At 35.2% G+C, this 25056-nt stretch overlaps 2 protein-coding genes across 7 annotated transcripts; both read right to left on the bottom strand.

Moving 5' to 3' along the window:
• Positions 1-959: 959 nt before the first annotated feature.
• LOC133286794 (heat stress transcription factor A-2e-like) lies at positions 960-3301 on the bottom strand. Its single transcript, XM_061484246.1, has 2 exons — positions 2673-3301; positions 960-2003 (listed from the first exon to the last, which is right to left on the bottom strand). Exons 1-2 carry the CDS (start codon positions 3105-3107, stop codon positions 960-962), a joined length of 1479 nt encoding a protein of 492 aa, XP_061340230.1. The 5' UTR covers positions 3108-3301.
• A 2919-nt stretch (positions 3302-6220) lies between these two features.
• On the bottom strand, positions 6221-23405 carry LOC133286832 (serine/threonine-protein kinase CTR1-like). Of its 6 annotated transcripts, none has more exons than XM_061484329.1 (17): positions 22697-22804; positions 21199-22309; positions 20849-21051; positions 20626-20770; positions 17629-17732; positions 17252-17460; positions 15496-15885; positions 14135-14175; positions 13030-13098; positions 12831-12931; positions 12628-12712; positions 12411-12509; positions 11900-11968; positions 11665-11796; positions 11139-11233; positions 10858-11058; positions 6221-6403 (listed from the first exon to the last, which is right to left on the bottom strand). In XM_061484329.1, the coding sequence occupies exons 3-16, from the start codon at positions 21010-21012 to the stop codon at positions 10950-10952; spliced, it is 1812 nt and encodes a 603-aa protein (XP_061340313.1). In that variant the 5' UTR covers positions 21013-21051; positions 21199-22309; positions 22697-22804; the 3' UTR covers positions 6221-6403; positions 10858-10949. The 6 variants fall into 6 exon arrangements, with proteins under 6 accessions (XP_061340313.1, XP_061340314.1, XP_061340315.1 ...); XM_061484330.1 differs by having other exon boundaries at positions 21199-21256; positions 22697-22761; XM_061484331.1 differs by lacking the exon at positions 21199-22309 and having other exon boundaries at positions 20849-21150; positions 22697-23405.
• Between the last annotated feature and the right edge of the window lie 1651 nt (positions 23406-25056).

Raw genomic sequence — 25056 nt, 5'->3', positions numbered from 1 at the left:
GAATGATCTTTTACAAGGGCTTGTATAATAATATCACATCTAAAAGTAATTTTGAGAAATCCGGATTAATTATGATTTAGCCCCGAACTGAGATTATTCTTATAACCGTTTCAAGAGTTAAAATTTATAAAAATACCAAAAATCAATTTGTTTTAAAATAATAATTAGAATCAGTATAAAAAAAATAGTAATAATAATTTAGAGAAGCTTTATTTGGCCCAGCATGTATGTCACAAATGAGAAGAGTTTGCCCTCAAAACAAATTACAAATAATGTTAGGGAGCACATTCAATCTCCTCAATCCTACAACTCTTCCCCATTATAGTTACATCTCTACCAGGCCTCTTAATCTACGATTCTAGTGTTTATAACTCATAAGAATTTGCTAAATAACTATTTCATTTAACACTGCATGACTTTCTTAATTTCCTATCAAAAATATATATCTCTCTTACCAAGGACGTACGGGTTGTTCCAACTTTAAAAAAAAAAATAGAGAAATATCTCTTATATCTTACATATTTGTCAGATATTTTTCAATTTTCATATAAATAAAAAATCTTAATATTAATTATAACTTTATATGAATCTACGGAAAACAATATTCAAATTAGGTACATAACTAATCTAAATGAATGAAACCTGCCAACCTGGTGATTAGTGAATGAACAACAGTGACAACCTAGGAACTAAATACATCAAAGTATCCAATGGCAACAAGTGCAGAATCAGATGAGATCCTATGTATAGACGTTCTTATTTCTATTGTTTTTGGATTTGGATCCTCTCACGTGAAAAACTGATTATGTAGTAATGTTATTTGATTACAACCACTCATTTAAAAATCATATATTTTTCTCTCTGTTATATCATCATGAATGAGTGGTTGTGATCAAATAACATGATCACATGACCACTTCTACACGTGAAAGGATCCAAATCCATTATCTTTTGACTGATCAGCTTGACTTTGTGTCAGGAGATTCATCAGTTGGGAAACTTCCTTTTGCTTGCAGAGAGCTAATATTCCACATGTTTGCCATTCCACTTGTATCTCCAAATTCTGGCACTTCATAATTGATTGGATCTCCCCACGGTTCATTACCAGAGCTTGAAGGAGTGCCTCTAATATTAAAGCTGGCGTTCCATATATCTTCTTCTTGCTTGATGATGCTTTCAGTTCCAAGAGGCGAAAACTTTAGAAATTCTTTCTCCTTGTTCCCTGCAAGAACTTCTTGATTTGGCCTCATGACATTTTTTCCTTTGAAAAGGGGATCTTCAAGTCCAAAGTTTGATGACCCTTTTCCTATGATGTCAAAAGTTGGCATAACCTCATGTGTTACACTTACAGCCAATTCATCTGATACAACATTTTCAAACTGCAGAGTCAGATTCTTTGCACCTTCACTCATTTCTCTTGCCAAACCTTGTGAAAGGTAATGAGGAGATTGTTCAATGGAAACTGGATTTGGATATGGTATTTCAGAAGAGATGGTTATGTTTCTCCAATTAGGTTGGTGTCTCACAATCTGCACTTTCTTCAAAGAATCTGAGATTCCTGTTTGGCGTTGGTTCTGCTTGATAAGCTTCCTTCTACCTCTAGGAGAACCTATATCTCTCTGTTCCTTCTCATGCTTAATGTGGGTTAGAGAGTCTGGGTTTTCAAATAACTTTGCCAAGAAAGAAACCATTTGTTTCTGTATCTGCTCTGCAAATTGGAGCCTCTGATTCACTTGTCTTGCACGATCAACTGTTGTTTGCTGCTGTTGCTGCAATTCAACCACCTCTTGCATTAACACACTCCTCTCCTTCCTTAGTCTTTCTATCTCAACCTCAAGACCAGACTTCTCTGCATTAGTGGAAGGCCCAATATCAATATAGCTAATAACATCCTGGGATTGAGGTGACTTGCGCCTTTGGATGTTCTTCAGAAGATGTCTCTTTCCTCGCTGGAAAGCTTCATTAAAAAACTCCCACTTATCAGTGTCAATCTTGCGGAATCCCTGGATACAAATACCAAGTGATTTGAGAATGAATGGAGCAGAAAATAGAAGGGACCCCATGGCAAGGAGGATGAAATTCCAACTATAGTAGAAACTTTGAGAGATATTCCTTCTGCTGCCAGTTCTAGTACTAAAATCCACATAGGACTTAATATCTGAACCATAGTTTTATTTTATCATTCAGCTCCATCAGTTATAGTAATAAGCATTAACAAGACGTAACACCTGAGAGATGACAATCACATACCTCAAGATAGCGGGAATTACAGAGAAAATACCATAACATGAAAGTTCACTTATAACAAATGACAAATAAGAAAACACAAAAAACAGCAAATAACACAAATTACTTACTCACTATACCTGCAAATAAACATCCAATCATTCCAAAGCTACATATATTCAGACAACTTAGTTAAAAGCGATATCTTATGCATCAAGACAAAACTTATGATAGACCAGCAAAATGCCTCAAGATTTTTACATTCCCAGTTGAGAAAACAGTGTCTTCAATCTCATATGCACGGTTGATTCTTCATCAAACCAGTTGCAATACAAACATCAAACATAGGAAAACAATTCTTCAAAAAAAAAAAAAAAAAACATAGGAAAGATCATTTTCATAGAGTGCACAGCATCCCTTACAGGCCGTGTTACCGCAATACCCACATAAGTATTTAGCTGGCGAACAAAACTGGAGAAATTGTTATGCTTGAAATTCCTTGGCAAGATGTGTCTTGCAAATTGGGTAGGATCCCACACTGTGAAACTCTCACCGGTGGAGCCCCAGGATATAATCGGATCCAGCGATGGATCATCCACTAGATCAAAAGTTTTGGACAGAAATGGCGGAACTGGGTTCACTTGCAAACATTCAAGAGGCTGTGGCACACTCTCAAACTTAGAGCTTGATGTCAGGTTCATGGTTGATAATGCTTCATGAGGAGACAAAGGAAGAGACCCAGAAAGTCCAACATCCCCCATTAGAAGAGTAGAGCTTGACGAAAATGCTTCATCAGAACCCAACTGAATGGGAGAGAAACCAGTTGTTCCCTCTGGGGCTTTAGCATTACCCTTCAAGTCATTTACTTGTTTTGGGTTCATATTGTTACGAGGAAAAATCTTGAAGAGTGAGGGTTACAGGACAAAGTATAGTGTAAGGGGTAATGGTTTGCACTTTTGGAGGTTTATATATAAATGGGGGATGTGAGATTTGATAGCAGTGTTAAGAGGGTGGAAAGGCGGTGGTAACAATGAAAGCAATAGGCCATTGAAATGGACAGAGAAGCACCGACCAGTTAGATTTTATTCCCAGGCATTTACGTTTGCCCAATGAAGCTTACATCTCCATCTTCTTGTGGTTGTGGTTGTGGTCACTGGCTCACTGGCTCACTGCAATTGCTGAACTCACTTAAACAGTTGGATATTTTTGTTAAGGTTAGCCAATAGGATTCATTGGTTGGAGATAGATGGAGCCTGAAAGAGACAGAGCACTAGTATAGTGACCTTTTTCACTGCGGTCTAATTATTTTGACGCGAATTTAATTGCACTAGACAATCGAGTGTGTTTGGTTCAACAAAAATTTTTGTGTGTTCGAGAATTATGACATTCAGTAATATACAAAAAAATTTAATTTACCGGGAATTATATAAAAAAGTTGTTTGGTTGACGTAAATATTATCGGAAATATTTAATAATTTTACTAAGCATATGTTTGGTTGTGAGTAAAATATCAATGGTAATATATGTTGATTTTACAAAACTAACCTTAACTTTTCAATGACACCAGACTTACTAATTTGATATGTGTTGGGAGTATTATTGTCTTAAAAATATGTTATCTGTTTTCCCTTCCCTCAGTAATCATGAAAATAGCCTAATTTTTGGTAATACAAACAGTAATTTTTCTTTGTAAAATGCTTTACCGGTAAAGTTTGGATACTCAGGAATTGATTTTTGATACTTCTACCAAACATGAGAATCAATGTTTACCAAAAAAAGTTCACCAATAATCATTGTGATACCCTTGTACCAAACACCAGATGAGAGTATTTACTACCACTAGAGCCGGGCTTAATTGATTTTACTGGTTGAAAATTAGTAATTTTCACATTTTTTGTGTGTTGATTTTATCACTTGTGTAATGGAAAAAAATTATGCTTATTTTTATTTTATGAATATTCATAAATTTTGACTGTACCTCACATATTTAATGTTTATAAAAAGACAGATTATGAAAATGTCATGTGAAATTTTAATGAGATAATATATTCCAATATACGTATATGTGTGTTTGATGATTATTTAATTTATCCATAATTATTTTATTAACTTAATATTTTGATAATTTAATATTTATAATTACTAAATGAAATTTATTTAATTGACCTTGATAAGGAATACCTTCCTAAGTTTTTAGATTGTGATAATTAAAATAAAATTTATAATTATTATATGAATTATTGAAGTAAATATGTTAATAATAGCACTTATTGAAATTATCCTTTGATATATTTATTCAATTATTAGCCAATAATCTTGTTTAGTGATGATTATATCGGCGACAGTGGCGGAGCCACGTGTAGTGTGAGTGTGACCTTGATCCGGGTTAAATTTTAACAAATTGTACTTATTATATATAATTATATAATTAATTATAATTTGGCTCGAATTAAAATTGTAATTTAGCCCAGGCTACAATTTATAATTTGGCCTTATGTAAAACTTCAAATATTTTTGGTGAAAATTTTGGTTAAGTTGTAATAAGTTATGTGTCTAATTTTTACTTGTATAAAATAAATAAATTATTTTTAGTAAAATTAAAAAATATTTAACAAAATTATAACTCTTCTTAATACTGCTTACTCAGATGTTCTGTATTTAATATAATTTAAATATATTATGATATGAACTATTTAAAATTAAAAAAAATAAATACACGTGTTCCGGCAAAAAAATTGAAGCCCGACTGCCACTGTCCAGCGAGATGCCTTAGCGATTGGCACATGAAGATTATGGATGAGAATTAAACATAATCCCTTCCGTGAACTTCTATTTATCTTTTTTTGTAGATTTCTAGCGTCATGCCCGGTAGTCTTGAGGTAAGTTATCCTTTCTATCATTTTTACACAAAATAAGAATGGTTGGTGTTGCACGGTGGTGGTGGAGCGTGACCACGATGGAGCGATGGTGAACGTAAGTTAGTCTTCTCATCGGAAGAAGAAAGAAAAAAAATAAAAGAATTTCATAGAAAGTGTAAAAAGACGTTATTGTACCTGTTGCACGACACACTTTTTTTTTCCCTGCAACATTATATATTTAAAACCCTTATAAGAATAAGGACAAAGAAGGAAAAGTGGCGTGAAATGTGTGTGATGGGATGCTACCGAGACAACCACTGCTCGAAGCAAACTCAGATGGTTTGATCCTCCCTAAGCCTTTCACTCTACTTATTTGTAAATATTTGTTTCTATCTCTTTTTAAAAATTATAATTATAATTGAATCTCATTCATTTAACACTAAGGAAAAGAGATAAATGTAAAATTTTCATAAAAATATTAGAAAATCCACTCCCAAATCTTTCTTTAGTTTTAGTCATATAGTTATTCTGTTATTGTACAAATAATAAAAGTTATCATACTCAATTTGAACTAAATCAATATAGTAACTACTCTACATGCTTCCATACATGCCAAATTGCCAATAATACCTTTAAAGTGCTGGCCTGCTTGGAACCGAATTCCCAATTACAGACTCCAGATAAAACTCTCTTAAAATTATTTATTTATAAAATAAGATATATTAATTGGTTATTTAATTTAATACATCATGAATTTAATTGATCAAAATTTAATAATAGATAGAAGTTAGAACATCATTTATGTGCTTTTAAAAATAAATTAACTCAAAAAAATTGCCAACTTATCAGTCATCCAACACGGCCTAATCCTATTCATGACCAAGTCATAGGTTGAATCTTCTACCAGATCACAGAACTGACACAAATACTAATTTGCCCATATTCGAAGCAAATGCAAGACGGTAGCTAGCCTAATCATTTTTTGAATGTTGAATTCAATCCCCAAAAGCGAGGAGACTCTCTGAAGTAAGGGGGCATGAATAGCACGCCCAAAACAAAACACAGGCGTACATTGCCGTCAAAGTTGCTTTTCATTAACTGAATCTAATCTAATTACAATTGGAATCATTTTACATACAAAAATATGGATGAAAAAAATTATACATTTCTTCACGACATTATTGGATCACTAATCAAACAAATTTTTTTTTTAGTACAGTAATCAAAATATTTTGTTGGAATAAAGATGGAGGATCCATGCTTTGCGTCAAAAATCGGTATTCTTAATCGAATTAGAACAGAAATATACAACTGTGCCTCTGCAACCAAAACAAGAACGAGTATTAGTTTGATCACCAGAGCTTAGACATGCGCGACCATTACAAGCAACAACCATCAGGGACAAAGTACATTGATAACACCAAAGCCCCTCTCCTACACACATAAATAAATCAAATAAATAAAAAAGCCTCTTAACTAATTTTGCTTGAGTTGCAACTGCGCTTCAGCATATTATTACTTTAAACAAAATAATAATAATAACAAGGGCAAAATGCAAATTACCCCTCTCCAATTATAGGGGTTGTGCTAAAAAAAACCCATGTACTTTTAAAGTCACCAAAATGACTCCTTATACTCACCCCAAACTTTCATATTAACCCTTCCTTTAGTGCTCTGTCCACCTTACTAACGGAAAGCACACCAGTAACAGCACTGATGGAGTCAAGGTTTTGAATTGAACCCACGTGTTATCGTATTTGGCCTTCAGCCGAATCAATGAAAGTAGCACTAACAAATTGTCTCAAATAAAAAATGTTTACCAAAAACCATGATTCCTAGCCAATTCGTAGACTTCTTTCTCGACTAGGATGAAGGCTTGGTATGCTCAGAAACTGCATTCTCTGTAACTCCTTTGTAGGAGGCAGTTGCCAGGCTTGATCTTGGATTTTAGTTGTTCGAAGAGGCATCAGCATCGTGTTTTCCTCTAAGTACATCACCCTGAGAGCCTCTCTGAGCAGCTCTTTTGTCCTTCTTCATAGGCTTATAAGTTGATCTATTTTGAATCTGGCAGAGGACCTAGGTGTGCAGGGTTAAACCCCTTAGGATACTTGGCCTTCTCTATCTCTTTTTCTTAACCTTAGTTGTATTCTTCCCTTCCTCATATGTTTCGGCAACCCAAACATGTGAAGGATCCTCAACATGTTTCACTCCAGAAGTATGTTCCAAGCTGTCCATATCTCTCCGAACTAAGATTGAGAACAAATTTGGAAGAATAGGGCAAGGAATGGGCACGTGAGGTCATGTGATGTGCTTACTATTTGTGAGGAGGATAGAGCACTAACAGAAGGGTCGATATGCACATTCGGGTGAGCATGAGGAGTTGTTTTGCTGAATTTAAAAGCACGTTGGTTTATTTTTTCACAACCCCAGTAGTTGGAGGGTGTAATTTGCATTTTGCCCTAATAATAATTGTTAAAAATGTTATGAAAGTACAAAGTCATTCATGTTTTTTTAAGCTTTGTGATAGTTGGTTCATAAGATGGTACAAAGCTTCTATGATCAAGTGTTAATAGAGCTCAATCCTTCTAAATAAAAAAAGGATAAATTTAAGCACAAGGTAAGTAATCTTGTGCATTGTCTGCTTCAAGTCCAAAGGACTTTAGCATTAGGGGCTTATTAGAAATGTTAAAAAAGTATAAAATCATCCATGTGTCTTCACCTAAAAACTTAACTTTTGAGATAGTTGGTTCACCACAAATAATAATATCAATAATAATAACAATAAAGAAATTATTGTATTCTCCTTATTTTGTTGATTATAGGATTGCAGTATAAATAGGGAATCCGGAAATAGGTTGTACACTAATCTATGTCCAAATTATAGGAGGGGCAATCTCTCCCTAATTGGTAACCAAAAATTACAGTTGGAACATCTCTAAACATAAATACTACTAACTACACCTAGCTGTACATAATGGACAGAATAAGAAGATTCTGTTTGTTCCTGTTGGGCTATGACTAGTGGAGCAATGCAAAGGAGTTCATAGTTAGTGAGTGAATTAGTTAGTTTGTTAGGGTAATATTCTAGAATATTCATAGAAGAGTAGGACAAAAGGAAGGTGTGTGGAATGAGGGGAGGAAAATTGCGTAATCATGAAAGGGGAATTGGGTTTCTCTGCAAGGTGGGTTGAAACTTGTAGAGGAGAGTATCTTTGGTTTATTCTATTTCTTTGTTATTTTCTATTTCATTGTTCGTCATTGTTTGAGTCTGTATTCAGAGTGTTGTAGCTCTGTTCTTGCTGTTATCAATGTGTATCTGGCTTGTCATTGTTAGTGATATATCAAAATATATATACATGCACTTGGTTTTCTGGTTCCATCAATTTGATATCAGAGCACTTCCGATCTAGGGGGGTGCTTTCTGGTCCAGATCTAAAAAAAAAAAAAAGAAGAAGAAGAAAGAAAGAGAGAGAGAATACAAATTTATAATGGTTCCAAAATTTTATGGAGAAGGAGACGACGCTTGGGGATGGAAAATTGCTATGGAACAACATTTTCAAGAAAAGCAAATAAATGAAGAAGATGAACAATTGGCAGAAACGCTGAGTGGCCTTAGAGGATGTGCGCTCTACTGGTATAGGTGTTGGAATTGTCTCAATCCTAATGCAAAATTGTGGGATTTTACCAGGGCATTTATAAGTAAATATCCACCTGAGATTTATATGGTAGAGAAAGAAGAAAAAGAGGCAGCAGAGGCGGAAGAAGTAAATCGACACATTGAAGAAGCATCGGACGAAGTTGGAGGTGCAGAAGAAACTGGAGAAGAAAAAAAAGAAAAGGAAGAAACGCAAGAAAACGAAGAAGGAGAGGGAGCAGATCTAAGCTCAGAAAAAGAAGCCGAAGATGCCAGATCAGAAGAAATTACAAAAGAAGAAGAAGCATCAGCCAACGAAAAAGAAATAGGAAAAACGGTAGAAGAAGCCGATGCAGTAGAAGAGGAAGTTGCAGAAGAACAAAAAAAGAAGAAATAAAGGAAGAAGCCGAAGAAGACAAAACAGAAGAAGAGGAAGGCGAAAAGGAAGACGTAATCAGCGAGGAACACTATAAGTTGTTGTCGATGCCGCTTGGACACGTGAAGAAGGATATAGGGGTGGAGGAGAGGCTCTTGTCTAATTTGGGACGCATAAAGACGTTAGGTCAGAAGGTTGAAGAAAGAGAAACAATTAACAACCGGGTCGGATTATCCAACAAGCTTGTGAGCAGTGGTTCATCAAATGGCCATGGACACTATATGCAATCCACTCCCTTGACATGGGCCGGCGTAATTGAAGATGGAAGGCCCAATTTGTCAAAAGGGAATAACTGATGTGGGCTCAACTCCTTAGGCCCACGAAATTATACCCAAAGATGGGAAAATATGCTGATAAGAAGAAATGGGTCCGATGAACATTCACATGCGAAGGGCTCAAATGAAAGAGGTAAGGACAAAGGTCAATGCAAGGAACGTCCATAGTTACTGCAGCAGACGGTAACCAGAGTAGCGCGCGCTTCAGGAAGTTGTCGCCGAAGAAGATGGTGGAATGATGGCGGCGCAACTTCTGGTTCATTTGTGACACTACAAATTCGCAAAATCAAGTTTGTTCAAACTCCAATCTTCTTGACAAGCTCATGGGAACATGCAAACTAGTGCTGGAAAAGGAAATGGGGCTGAAAACAGAGCGGGAACAGGATGAAAATATATCCTGTTTCTCAATCATAAATGTTATAGGCTGAAAACAGAGCGGGAACAGGATGAAAATATATCTTGTTTCTCAATCATAAATGTTATAGGACACAAAGCACAGGTGTTGAATGGAGGCAAGATGGCAATAGGATTTGGCAGTGGCGGTTTTTTGGCTTCAAGCTTAACTTGGTCAACAAGCTTCAAACAATGGGATCCAGGTGATGGAGTAGCTGGAATTCAACTTTGGCCCAATGAAACAAATCATACACTATAAGTTAGCTGCGACAGAAGGTGTGGAAGGACAAGGATCAACGCAGGGATTGGGTGAGATTCATGGTAAGCCCATGGAATTGAAGCTTCCAATGTGGTCTAGGTGCTTCAAGTAATGGGATCCCGGAGGCAATTCGACCACATCACTTATCCTCTTTCTTCACCTTGAGGACAAGGAAAATTTTGAAGGGGGAGTATTGTTGGGCTATGACTAGTGGGCCCATATCCAGCAATGCAAAGGAGTCCATAGTTAGTGAGTGAATTAGTTAGTTTGTTAGGGTAATATTCTAGAATATTATTAGAAGAGTAGGACAAAAGGAAGGAGGTGTGAGGACTGAGGAGAGGAAAATTGCGTAATCAGGAAAAGGGGAATTGGGTTTCTCTGCAAGGTGGGTTGTTCCTTGTAGAGGGGAGTATCTTTGGTTTATTCTATTTCTTTGTTATTCTCTATTTCATTGTACGTCATTGTTTGAGTCTGGATTCAGAGTGCTGTAGGCCTGTAGCTCTGTTCTTGCTGTTATCAATGTGTATCTGGCTTGTCACTGTTAGTTATATATCAATATATATATATATATATATACACACGCTTGGTTTTCTGGTACCATCAGTTCCTAAAGATCAGGAACCAATCACCAACAAATAATAATTGGAAGAAGATTACATATCCGCTAGAAAATTGATGATCATTCCCCTTACTGCAACACAAAAAATAGAGAAATACTACGTCCAAGCCAGATTTAATGCTAAGCAAGGTCAGTCATTATGAAATTTGGCACGCACCTGGGACTAATAAAACAGCGTACTACTGCTAGACATCAGCACTAATAAAACCTTGAAGTATGTGCATGAATGACATCTAGGATTCCAACCATTCAGGTAAGCAATGGCATGTTTGGACGACCAGGTTGAGGTGTATGGATTTTGAGCAATACTTTCAAAGAATCCATAATACTTGAAAAAGACGGGCGTTTCCAGGACTCGCTGCAGTAAACCATGGATATCAATAAAATTTATGCATAATACTGAAGCACAATTCAAATGAAAGATGTATCTGAACTCACTTGGCCCAGCAAGCCTCAATTATTGAGGCTAATCGTGGATTCAAATCATGTGGCATCTCAAGTCTTTTTCCCTTAAAGCCAACAGCTGCCACAACCTACATAACATTGTGGATTTGTGAAGACTGAAGTAACAGAAAAGGCCCTGCATCTAGCACAAATGATAGCCTGATAGTCCAGAAAGAATAAAAGAAAAAAAATATATATCCATGCAAATTTAGTCAAAGTAGAATTATATTTCAATGAGGATAACACTCCAAAAACCACACTCAGGCACACTATTGAGACACCTCCAACAGTATAGTTGTCATCATTGACTTTTTCGATACATGCATCAACCAATATACATTTCTTGCAATCATTTTCAGATTTCTGTTATCAGCAGCATGCTGTTTGATGTTATATTCTTACAGTCATCATATCTTAAATAGTTTCTAGTAAAAATCAAAGCAATATAATACTATAATCAAAATAGAAGATCTAATCATAAGCATACTGCAATATCATGTATCAAAGATGTATGACAAACCTGTGCTGGATTCAAATTACCCCACGGCTGTTGCAATGTTGCAATCTCCCACAAGATGACACCAAAGCTGTAAACATCTGACTTCTCATTGGAAGGCTCGTCACGAAGAACTTCTGGAGCCATCCATTCAGGCTAGCAGAAGAAAAAGGAGAACAATTCAACGCGTAATAATAAAAATGACCTCTCAAACGTAGGATATTGAAAGCAGAAGTATATGTTATGAAAGTTAACTTACAGTCCCTGCAGCTGACTTGGATGAAAGAAATGTATTTGCCTTTAGTCGGGAAAGCCCAAAATCACATACCTAAAGGAAAGACACAAATAAATTAAGATTCTTGAAAATTGAAAATACTTCATCAATGAAAACAGACCACCACCAAACCCCCTCCAAAAAGAAATTGTGAAGACACTGCACATATAGTTTACATATTAAATAGATTTTTGCCAACACACCAAATTTGAATCAAAAGTAGCCCAGCTAATTAGCAGAATGCTGAAACTTCTATAAAACATGTGAAGGTAGACAAAGTTTTGCAGTAACATTCAATCTTCCATCATGTTTAAAAGACATGACAGCTAAACAGTGTCGTCATTCAATATAGACTATCTTAGTACATTCATGCTAGCAGGAGAAGTAGAAGCATACTGCTATGGCAGATCAATGGATTAAATGAGTCTTAGCATCAAAATTAACATCAACAACACTTTTATCCCAAACATTAAATGAGTCTCTTTCAACATCTTACCTTCACTGTATATTTCTTGTCAACGAGAAGGTTTGGAGATTTCAGATCTCTATGAACAATGGGAGGATTACGTTTATGAAGATAATTCATCCCCTTAGCCTGCACATGAAAATGACAAATACTTAACCGATGGATACAATGGTTATGACATGACATAATACTAATTCAAAAAGTAAAATGAACCAGAAACAACAATGTTTATTTTCTGAATGTTTACCACATCATAAGCCATACTAAGCCTACGCCTCTCATCCAACACCTCTCTGGCACCAGGTTTATGCAACAGCCTATATAAGCTCCCCCTGCACTTAGTTCAATCAAACCTTCAGATCTCGAGGGTAAAGTATCTCATAACCATGAATAGACTTCCCTCTTACATGGGGAAAGGTAAAGGAACTGGTAGAGGAGATGTTGTAAAACCTTGACAAATATTCTGTGACAATTGATAAATTAGGAGGCTTAATGACAGCACCCATAAATAAAACGATGTTTGGATGCCGCAAATGTTTCATAATTGCAACCTAGCAAAAGAGGTGAAAATAGTGCTCAAATCAACAGCAAGCAATACCTACGTACAATTGGTGTTTTTTCTGCACAAAACAAGAACTTTTGAGCATACCTCCCTCAGGAATTCCTTAAAGCGTTCACCATGAAAGTCCTGTTCCATCAGAATTTTCACAGCAACCTCCTGCAGTGCATAACATTTTGATGTAACAATACCAACTTTAAAACCAAATGTAACAAGCAAGTAGAGAGAGGGAGAAAGATGCATGAAACATAATTAAATATTAAGCACTACTTCAGCTTCAAACATCAATGAAGCAATACCCTTCCACCACCACCACCAAACAAAAGAAAAAAACAAATATGCATTCTAAATCGTAACACTAATAAAATACAAATAAAATTAGATAAGATAGAGCTGCAAAATTATAATCACAGAAGCCTTCCTGTGGAAAGCGAAGAAAGCATTAAAAAATGCCACTTTGAAACACTAAGGCTTCATTTCTTTACTAAATTAAGGGAAGTAGCTAAATGGAAAACATTTATTCTCTTGGACAACGAAATTTTTTCAAGTAAACCTTTGATCTTTTATGTGCAATTCAATAGGAAAATCTATGCCAAAAAGGTTGTAGTCAATGAGTTACAACAAAGAAGATTGGCAAACAGGAAGCCAAGTGGCTGCAATCAACCATATCGACTGGGTTCTCCTGGAAGTGCACAGCCACCAACAGGTGGTAAGAATTCTTAATTTAAGAGTACAAATGTGGATCGTTACAAGATTAATATGTAAATGTTAGATCCAGCTAGGAAGGAAGCAGCTTATTTTCAAATACCACCCTGGACAATTTTTTTCAAATTTCCTGGTACGTATAATCTACAAGCACTGAATGCTTATGAAACAAACTTACAAAAATATTTATTAGGAACCACTTGAACTTAGGATTTGTGACTATTGTACAGATACAGAGATATCATTCACATATTGCTATACTAATTACACATATGATTTACTAGAATTTGCCAGAAACAATGACAGATGCTGAAAAAGCAAAAAAAATTAATAAAAAAATTAAAATAAATAGAATAAAAATAGAAAATTTGGAATATGGAATTCGAATATTCTCTGAATATTCAGACATGCCATGGAAACAACAAAAAGCCAACCATAAGTTAATCTCATTTTATACAGCATCAATGAAAGAAAAAAAAGAGTGGCTTACTGAGCCATTCCACTCAGCATGATGTACAGTTCCAAACGAACCTGAAAATATAACAGACCAAATTCAATTAATGACTGCTGATATTAATTGCATAAATCATGCCACAAGAAGCATGTAACTATAGAAATTAATCAAATACAGTGTGCTTAACTTAGGCTCAGTTCTCATTAATTAACTTCAGAGCATTTGGTAGGAGCAATGGAAAAAATGGTGGTGTGATATTTTGCAGTTCTCTTGATGTATTTGATTGGGGGAAAATGATCATGTTTTCCTAGGCACATTGTTATCCGCTAGGAAAACTGAAAATCGGATAGAACTCGAGAAGGAGATCTCCTTTACAAGGGAAAAATACTGCTCAATAAACTGAAAGACAGATACTGAACATAAGAAATGCAACAACAAGATGTAATAATCAGAGCTGATACACAGACTCTGCCCTCCATGTCCTAGGCCACCAATTCACTCCCAAAATTCTGTTACGCCTCTCCACTATTTTCCCACCCCCTCCTTATTCATGTTTCCTTTTCTATCTCCCATCATTGCATAATTCTCCTCTCCAATACCTGGCTGTCATGTATACATCCTATTACACTCACCCGCTGTTGAGATATATAAAACCATTAAAAAGCCCTCACCCACCAGCTTAAGCTTTTGGGTTAGATTGGTTCTTTACATGGTATCAGAGCCTCGTGTCCCGGGTTCGATTCTCGCCGCCCCCCACTTTCTTTCAAATGGAATTTCTTTGTTCGCACAGGTAGATGGGCATGTGCATTGTCCACCCTTCAAGCCCAGTGGGCTCTCGTGTGAGGGGGCGTGTTGAGATATATAAAACCATTAAAAAGCCCTCACCCACCAGCTTAAGCTTTTGGGTTGAATTGGTTCTTTACACCCGCCACTGTTTTTTCCTTACTCCTAGCAGAATTCCTATATCTCCTCTCATAAACATGTACTATTTCCCTTGCCCCAACACTCTTCAGCCCACTCTCCTTCTTTTTCTCCTCTTATACATGTGTCAAAGGCCCATCATTATCATACTGCTATTATGCAAATAGGATATTTGGAATGGCTTTTCTTTGGCACTCTGAACCACAACTTTTTTAATGGAACCTCGTTGTCAGATATGCAGAGGGATTGGAGAGTTTTATAGCATTAATAAGCTCGCTTTTTGTTATTTTCATCTTCTTTTATATTTCCATTGCTAGGTACGCTACCTTATCCTCATTTTTACTTATTACCTTGCCTACTCTCTCTTTTCACAATGTTTCTCTTCTAACTGCCACCCGACCCCAACCACAGAAAAAAAAAAGAAAAAAAAACAGACAACTTTAAATTGTATGCAGTTTATAAGAGAGGATACATACCTGATCCTATTCTCTCTTTTAAAACAAGATCACTCCACGGTATGTCCAAATCCTCCATATCAAGGGCAAGCTCTCTAGTAGGTTTGCTAGGAATCAGTTGACTTCCTTCAACAAAACCCCTACCCTCAATAACATCAACATTGAAATTTTTTAGTGCTAATGGGGTTTGTGCATCTCTATGACCAGGAAGGTTATGCTTTAAAGGCAGTGGATCCTTTTCCACAGTTGTCAGTTCTACAACGTTCTGAGGAAGGTTACATGATTCAAATGTTTCAGAACCTTGATCATGCCGGCTTGGATGGTAAGCTTGTGGGTACGGACGAATGAGAGAACCTCTGTTGCTATCATTTGGAATTGGCCCACGGTTATTCCTGTCTCTGCACTTCTGTTCTGGAATGGAGAATCCAAAATCTCCATCAATAACAGGTCCGGTATTATAAAATTCAGGGTATCCTATACTTGGTACCCAGTTCAGCATATAAGAATTATTAAGACATACAAAATTGCACACCAGATTGGAGAAACAAATGCAAAACTATAACTAAAATAAAACCTCCTGCATGAACATCTATTTATTCTAGATGTTGACTTGCTCAAAAGTGTATTTAAAATTAAATCAGTCACTCATCATCTTTATGTATTTAAAGAAAGACTTTAATATATCACTATTCAAGTACATTCCACAAAGAGAATAAATGATATGTTTAGGGTTTTAGCCCATTTTTCATAAAAAATAACAGGAATTTGATAACAGCATTCAATAACTTGACCAAGTAACCTGAATGGTTCTCCCAATTCCACAATCAAGAAACCAACTTGGAACAATAAGGATGTGCATGACAATTTCCGGAAACCTTTTCTTCTTCTTTACTTTTAGTCCAGGGAGCAGAAATGGTTAGAAAAAGTGTTTGATAAAACCAATTTATTTTTCAATTCAAAAGAATGAACTGGTTGCCCAAGAACACAAATTGGCAAAAATAAGAAACAACTTTTTTACTTTTTTGTTCCCTGACACACTATTTACTAAATACATACATCGTAGAATGTGTTATTACTTATTAGCATTAAATACACATTATTTATTAAAAATACTATTTATTAAATACACACTCTCTCCTTGGGTATAGAAATACGTTGCATTATCAAACATATTTTTTCCCAAACACTCTTCCTAAGCATAGAAATTAAATATATATATATATATATATATATATTTATTTTCAGAAACAATGCCAAAAAACAGAATCGTAATCGTGTACACCCTAATAAACTTGGAACATCATTCAGTTAAACATCATAATGCAGATCACTGCAGAAACAAGCTCATTTTTGTTTTTATTAGGCATTTTTAAGTTTGAAAAGAAAAAAAAAATTGCCCAATAATTACAGCCAACATATACAAGGAACAAACATACAGATAGGTCCTATCTAATCACTCGGTAAAATTTAAAATAATTTAAAAAAAAATGATAAAAACAGCAAGGGGGTATAATTCAATTGAAATAAGAAAGCTGTAACACATTACTTAAGTCCTTACCCATTTTGGAATTTAAACAAATTAATTATGGAGAGTTAGCCTAAAGAAGATGATTCCATTCATTAAAATAGAAATAAATAAAAAATCTACGACACCTGGATCTTAAATTTTTAAACAGTGCAATGGTAAGCACTGAATAGATCCTTCAAGATACATTATAGCAATAATATCACAAGCCCGGACTTATTCATACATTAAAAAGGAAAACAAGAATATCACCTGCAGAACCATTATCAAAGACAAGCTCAAGAGATAGACAATCTGAGAAATACTGTTTGGCCAATGACCTGAAATCAATGGTAGGTTCAGCTGGTTTAAGTCTTGAAAAGCGCAAGGGTGAAGAAAATGAGATGGAAGATGGACCATTGAGCAAGGAATCAGGCTCGCACAAGCAACCTGGCTTCCCAATTAGATCAACCATATATTCCCTGTAATCATATGGTGTCAGTTCACAGAATGCTAACCACGAGGCTACAGTGCATTCATAATTTTGCACTTTCATCATTCCATGGTCACAGCTCATGGAAAACAACTCTTTAAATTGCACTGCTACGTATAAACTGAAAATCATATATACTTAGCAACAAAACATATACCTGTCAAGCTCAAATCGAACAATACATGAGGAGGCATCATCTCTTGAGCAATATTTACAACCCTTTGCAATTCGACACGGTAAATCAATTGTGTCAGCTAGTACCTGAAGATATAGTGCATAAAGCATGTCATCTCAAAAACAGCATGAAGCCAGTAACTTGTATTAAACCATTGAACAAAAAGAAAAAAAAGTCAAGATGCATAATCACAGCCTTAGTATAATGACCCAAACATTAAATTGTGGATTAAATTCGAGATTAAAGAATCTATGATAAATATTGAAGAATAATTAGATGGGAAGTCTAATTAAAATGAATTAAAGTCACCTTTGGTGAAAAAGAGTAAAAATGACAATATTGGGGTAAAAATGTGGGTAGACAAAGTAATCGAAAAGGGAAAGTAAATTTGTAAATATTACCACAAAAAATTCTGGACTAGTATGTCAAGTTGGGATATGAGTTAAGTGAGCGGGATAGATAAGTTTATACCCACTTAGATAAAGCAACTCACTTAAATGTGTTTCAAACACTATTTCCTCTCATTTTCTTCGTCTCTCCCGTGGGCTACCTCCTCCATAACCAAGAAAAAGAGCAAAACTTCACAAGCTTGTAGATTGAGCTAGGCATAACGAAATCCACCGATTCCAAAGCCAAAACCACTTCAAATTTTCTCCTCTTTCAAACCCATAGCTCATTTTCGGTTGGGGTTCATTGTGGAGTGAGAAATTTCTTCCTCAAAGCCACGAGTTTGTGAGGATTTTGATGATTTTGGGGGATGTTTCAAGTGCAAGAAAGCTTGGGGACTCCTCCCCCTTCGTTCTAGGTCGGATTGTGGTAAGTTTCCCCCACTCAAATCTCATCTTCATGAATTTTCAATAAAGTTAGGTTGTATGTGAATAGTACCACGAAATTTTGATGATTGGAGTTGTTAGAGGTTGTTTTGTATATGATGTTCTTTGTTAAAAATGCTTAGGAGTGCTTCTTGATGAAAGACAACAAAAGAAATCACCGTTTAGCTCACTATAGAAAATCATGATTTTTTTGGCTATATATCAATTTCGAAAATTTGATGGGTTGAGTAGTTGGAGGGTGATTTGTAGGAGAGTCCCTTTGTCAAACATGCTTGGTATTGGTTCCCGTAAAAGGAAAAATTATGTAATCTCCATTTAGAACACTTTGATAAATTGGACTCAAAATCAAGTGATATTAAAGTGTAAAAACCTTGGTTTTGTGTAGGATTCACGTTGAGTTTATAAATGTGAATATTGATGGATGTGTGTTCATTGGTTATAGTGTAAAACCAAGTGGACTAGTGGAGCAAGAGCATGGATTAGATCAAGCTATGGACATTGACCAAAGCTCTTGATTATTTGGATTAAGGTAAGTATCAACAATGGTTTAACATGAGACTTACATAATGAATATGTGATTAATTGTGAATCTTCACCTTGAAATAGGTGTTATGAAATGAGTTGATACTCGAGTATTTGTGGAGCACCTTGTTTGGGCTTGAAGCAAGCTTAGGTGAAAGCTACAGGTAAGCTTTCGGTCCTTGTGGCTAATCCCCCTGTTTGTTCCACCAGACTCCGAGAGAGGATGGTTCTTTGATATAGATGTTAAAAATGATTTGTTAGATGTTGCATATATATATGTATGTATGTTTGAGTGCCACACAAGACAGTGTTTCCTTGTATGAGACATAAGACGGTGTTTCCTTATGCATATTATGAGATGGTGTTTCCTCATCCAGTATGTGGCAAGACTGTGTTTCCTTGCGTAATGCATACTTGTTATATTCTCTGGCTAGTAGGGTTTATTATTACACACATTCATTGATATACATATTCTAATGCATATATGCTTTTATACTGTGATATTATGCCTGAAGTGAACCTGGGGGTGGAGGAGCCCTCCAAGGACCCCTAGTTTCCTGAGATTATCATCTTACCCCGCGTTATGGGGATTACCATTACAATAGCTAATGGTGTTGAGGCATCGCGCAGCAAGAGGCCGAAGGAAAGATACTGTCTGACCTGATAGTCATGTTTTGATTGACATTTCATTTTGTACATGACATGATGTTATTCTTTTGATATGTACATGCCATGTATTCTTTTGATTAGCATAGGAGATGTCTATGCCATGTTGATAGTTTATCTATTTTGTTAGTTATGTATGCATATGTCTAGGTTACTTATTTAATTACATCTCTATTAGTTGGTTGATGTAATCATGTAAGTAGCTCTATGGACATTATTTTGAGACATGCAATGTCTGGTATAGCCTATGCCATGGATGGCTAGGTAATATGATTTATGTCTGGATTATATTAAACTGTCAATCAGGTTGAAATTATCATGGTGGGAATTATCCCCAGTGGTCCGAAATACAGCCAAAATGTTGCCCGTTTTATTTTGACCAAAGAAGCAATGAAAATTGTAATACATAAGGAAAAAGAAAAAGTTAGCCAGTTAGCTTCTGCATTTATTAAGTTTAAAATTTGCTTGAGCTAAATATTATATGAATGCTAATTAACCGACTGCAAACGGAGTATTACACTTGGTGTTGTTTGGGAGCTCTTATTTTTAGCTTCTCTTCTGCTTATAAGTAGAAGCTTAGTCAAACATAACTTTACAAAAGCTCTTATTATAAAAAGAACTTTTTTTATAAAGAACAAAGAAGCTAAAAGCTTCCAAGAGGAGCTTTTTTTAAGATGTATGTCAAACTTTTTTGGAGTTATCATATTTATTTTCCAATTATACCCTTATTCTAAACTTTTATTTATAAATTTTAACATTTATCCTAATAATTTACCCTAATAACAAATTATTTCATCTCCCTCCTTTCAATATCCTAAGAACAACTTTATACAATTATCAAACAGTTTTTCGCTTTATTTTTTAAGCTTTTTTTTAACTTTAGCTTAAAAGTAGCTTTTAATTTAAAAAAATATGTGCCAAACATGCTCTTAAACACCATATAGAAGTGGAACCTTACTTTGAATAATATAGCACGATGCCTGCAGAGTCCAATAGATAGACTGCCAATTGGAACAACAGCAGATCCTAAGCGATCTCTCAGATCATTAATGCACTCCCTCCAGACGGGAAAAAATTCATCTTCCCAAACTGAAGCTGAACCCCTTGTTATAGCAATAACACATAGTTAGACTAACATGTAAGCTAAATAGTTCAAAGCCAATAATGCCAAGGAGACTCACCCCATGTAATTGCAAACCAGCTTGGCAAGATGGTCTACAACCTCTGTTGTCGTCATGCAGCTACAAGAAATGTCATGTACTTTGTTTTGCAATTCTTTTAAGCTAGGATCACTACGTCTATCCACCAAAACTATTTCAAGAGAAGAAACAGAAGAGGGATCCATAGACTTTAGTGTATCAACTGATGGAATTCGGCCATTTTCCTGCAGATCAGTGCACATGGTCCATATATAGGGATCCATCCCGTGAATTAGATAAAAGCCATCAGGAATTTTGTCGAAGTATAATAGGCAGCCATTTACCTGGTGCACATTATTAACAGGACAAAATATCATCAATTGTATACCTACCAATAAGTGAAACAAGTCTATCAAGATGAAGCTACTTCCAGTTTCCACTCTGAACTTTCTGTAAAATTAGAGGAAATTGATTTAAAAAAGAAAACAAAAATACAAGAACGTAATAAAGAGATGATGGGTATTTTGTTTCCTCTTAAATTTAATTCATGTAACAACTTAACAATCACGTTTTAAGTTTTAACTTCTTCCCTCAGAATATGATAATTATACCTCCCCGTGGAAATTTCCCCTAATAGGACAATGCATATTCAGTCACCCACAATGACGCCAAAATATTTAAACACACATTTTCAGGATTCATTCAGCTCATTCAAACAGTACGTTTTCCAATAAATATTATGCAGAGTGGGGAAAGCACATCTTTAGAACAAGCAAAACAAGTTTCAAGAAGCATCATTTAAGGAACATATAAACAGGATAGTCTGCCCAGGTCACCAGAATCGCAACAAAATTGGTACAAATTAACAGTGAAAACTCACCATAATTTTGTTTTTATGCCATCAGTGTCATGAAAAATGGAAGTTAGTAACAAAACATAAATAATGCCAAAATATTAAACACACAATTCCAAGATTTATCTTACTCTTTAAAACAATACATTTTCCAATAAATTAGTATGCATTACAAAAAAGGGCCTCTTTAGAACAAGCAAAACAAGTTTCAAGAATGTAAGGAACACAATAACAGGATAATCTGCCCACATTGCAAGCATTGCAACAAAGTTGGTACAAATTAAGAGTGAAAAGCAACAATTCAAGAATGTAGTTTCTCTGCTGTCAGTGCCCGACAAATGGGACTAGATGATAATTATTTCCCGGGAGCACGCCGAAAAGAAAAAGCCTGATATCCTTGTCAGTTGTTAATCCTATTCGACTTGCACATTGTAATTCAAGATCCAACTGTTCTTTGCAACTGATGAAACACAACTTCAAATAAGGTATTGTACTAATGCAGTTCCCATCCATTGAAGTCAAATACAGCCCCAGGAATCACTCATTGCAAAGGTCCAACAGTCTAATGAACTTAAAAATTTCTCCACAAAATTTGTCATCGTCGTCAATTTCACACTTCTATTGATGCAGCCTAGAAAATCCAGACAAACCTATACAAATCAACATTTTATGCAAGCATATCATAATATCAATCATAGAATAACTGCACCTTCATATGACAAAGTTACATTGCACTTAGTTTGGCTTATAAATACTGTCAACCAACAGTCACGTCATGTACGATAACCAGAGCCCTAGTATGACTACATCCATTTACGTGCTTTTTTTTTTTAAATTTTCTTTGATTACACATTGAAACTTGAGTTAAAAAAAAAAAAAAAAAAAAAAAAACAAACAAACAAATGATGAAAACCTAAAATGAACAATCTCTCGCTCGCTCACAAGTTCATAACTAATCACCGAAACTTTGCAACCAACCACAATTCAAGTAGCACAAACCATAAGCCATGCAACGAGAGGCATAACAATAAACATACCCAGAACCTATGCGACATTGCCTCTGCTGAACATGACAACGAGGACCTTAACGTGGATTCATTTGGCACTGAATCCAGAAAATTGGGATCATCAGCACACGTCGCCTCAGTGGAGAGCCGAAGTGCAAAAGCCATCTGTAACTGATAATTCTCTTCTGTCTGCTGCGCCCAGCTCTTACCAAAAGACCCTTCGTTCCTCGCCGCCGCAATCTCCGGAAGCTTGGTTCTGGTCTCGCCACCGCCAACACCTCCACCGAATTTGAGTCCATCATCGTGAGCGTAGCCAAAGGCATCGATCTCGTTGGCAGAGACGATTGACAGAGTCGGAGCATAAAACTCGCCGGACAGCGAGCTCTCAGCGAAACTGCTACCGCTGGACTGCCTCTGCAACCCGATCGAGGCGTACAAATTCCCGATCCGATTCCCCTGCTGAGCGACTCTATGATCGGCAACCGAGTCGCAGTCAAAGGCTCTGTCTAACTTGCTCTTGTTGTTCTTGCCGTCACCGGATGAAGAGTCGAACAACGGAGGCGGAGCGGTTGCGCCGAACTGGTCGTCGGGAGTTTGGCTGAGGAGTGAGTAGTTGGATCTTCTAGCGGGCATTTCCATGGAGGTTGCGTCTGTGTGTGTCCGTTGCTCACCGAACCCTAACACCCGACATTGCTGAAAGGTTTGGTTTAGTCTCTCCCTAAAGCCAAAGTCAGGTTAGACTGTGGATTGTCGAAGAGAGAAGGAAAGTGGCAAGGTTTTTTATTCGGTGGCGCAATCGTAATATTCCTTTTGATTATTCGTTTAGCGGTTTTGGTAACTTGTTCGGTGCGCGGCGAAACCGGTTTTTCGTTCACACGTTGGCTCAGCCGGTCCCGCATTTCCGCACGAAACTTTGTATGATTTTGTTTTGGTAATTTGCCATCGATTCTAATCTGCCGGTTTGGATTTTTTTTTTTTTAGCGAAAAGTTAATTTATTTATTTTTTTAAAAAAAAACTTCTTCTATAAAGTGTTTGGACAGAAAAAAGGTTATGATTTCTCTTTCCTTTTTTACTGCCATTGATCCAGCTTTGTATGGTTATAATTTCTCACATGATATGATCACATGAGAGGATCCAAATTCGTTTGGATATCTAACTTTAAAAACAAGAAAAAGTTCACCAATGCCCCCATGTCATGTGATTTGTTTCAGAATCATTTATGTCCATGTGATTTCTTTTATCACATATGTTCTTGTACTTTGTAAAAAATAAAAAGTTACGGGACATATATGATAAAAACATACCATTTTCTAAATCACAAAAACATATATGATAAAAAAAATCACAAGAACATAAGTGACTCTGTAGTAAATCATATGCGCATTGCTGAACTTTTCTCTTAAAAAATTAAAAAGTTGCTTTTTTTGCAAATTAAAAATTTTAATTTCTAAAAAAAAAAACAGAAGTCAAATTCAATTATTTTTTAAAAACTATATATTTTTTTAAAGGGTTTGATGTTTTTATATTATTTTAGTAGTGAGATAGACACAAAAAATAAAAATAATAAGAAATAAAGTTTGTGATTTTTTTTAATTTAAATTTTAAATAAAAAATATTATTTTGTGTCTATCTCTGTCTTAAAATGACATAATTTTGTATTATTTAAAATGTCAAATATTTTTTCCTTTTTTTAATTCTACAGAACATTAGATTTTGTAAAACACACTTCTAATATAAATAAGACATAAAAGCAACTTTTTTTAGCAAAACCGGCCTCGAGTTTATTCACCTTATTAAAAAATTGCAACTCTCACTTTGTGGTTTATAAAAAAAGGATATTAGTATATTTCTGGGTACATTTTTTTATTATTGGGTAATGTGAGTTTTATTAAATGAAAATAAGTTTAATTTATTTAATAGGAGTTAAATAAAATCTATTAAACTATTTAATATATAAAATTGTATTACTATAATTTTTCATTTAGAAAAATAAATGAACAATGGTATACACATAGAAATCATTTTTCTAAAAAATTTAAAATTTATAAATATAATTAAATAAGTTCAATTAATAAAAGTTAATCATTTATTTGAAAATTATAAAATAATATCAAATGATTCCGGTAAATGTTTTAATATAAGAACTTATTATTATGTAATTTCAACAAATAATATTTGATCCAGATTATAATTTGGACTCCACTCAGACTCGGTCATTTTGATGTATTTTGGCATTCTGGAAGTTTGTACTTTTTTTTTCATATTTTAAGCATTTCATCCGGCCACTTAAAAATCCAACGAGTATGTGTAAATGATTCGTTTAGGGGAAAATTATTTATTATTTTAAATGATATAGATTTATACTATTTTAAGATAAAAAAAAATATAA

Source organism: Gastrolobium bilobum, unplaced genomic scaffold, assembly GCF_033153095.1.
Source record: "Gastrolobium bilobum isolate Gb01-03AN ecotype WA unplaced genomic scaffold, APGP_CSIRO_Gbil_v1 utg8265, whole genome shotgun sequence".
Taxonomy (NCBI): domain Eukaryota; kingdom Viridiplantae; phylum Streptophyta; class Magnoliopsida; order Fabales; family Fabaceae; genus Gastrolobium; species Gastrolobium bilobum.
This window is presented reverse-complemented; position numbering and strand designations above follow the sequence as displayed.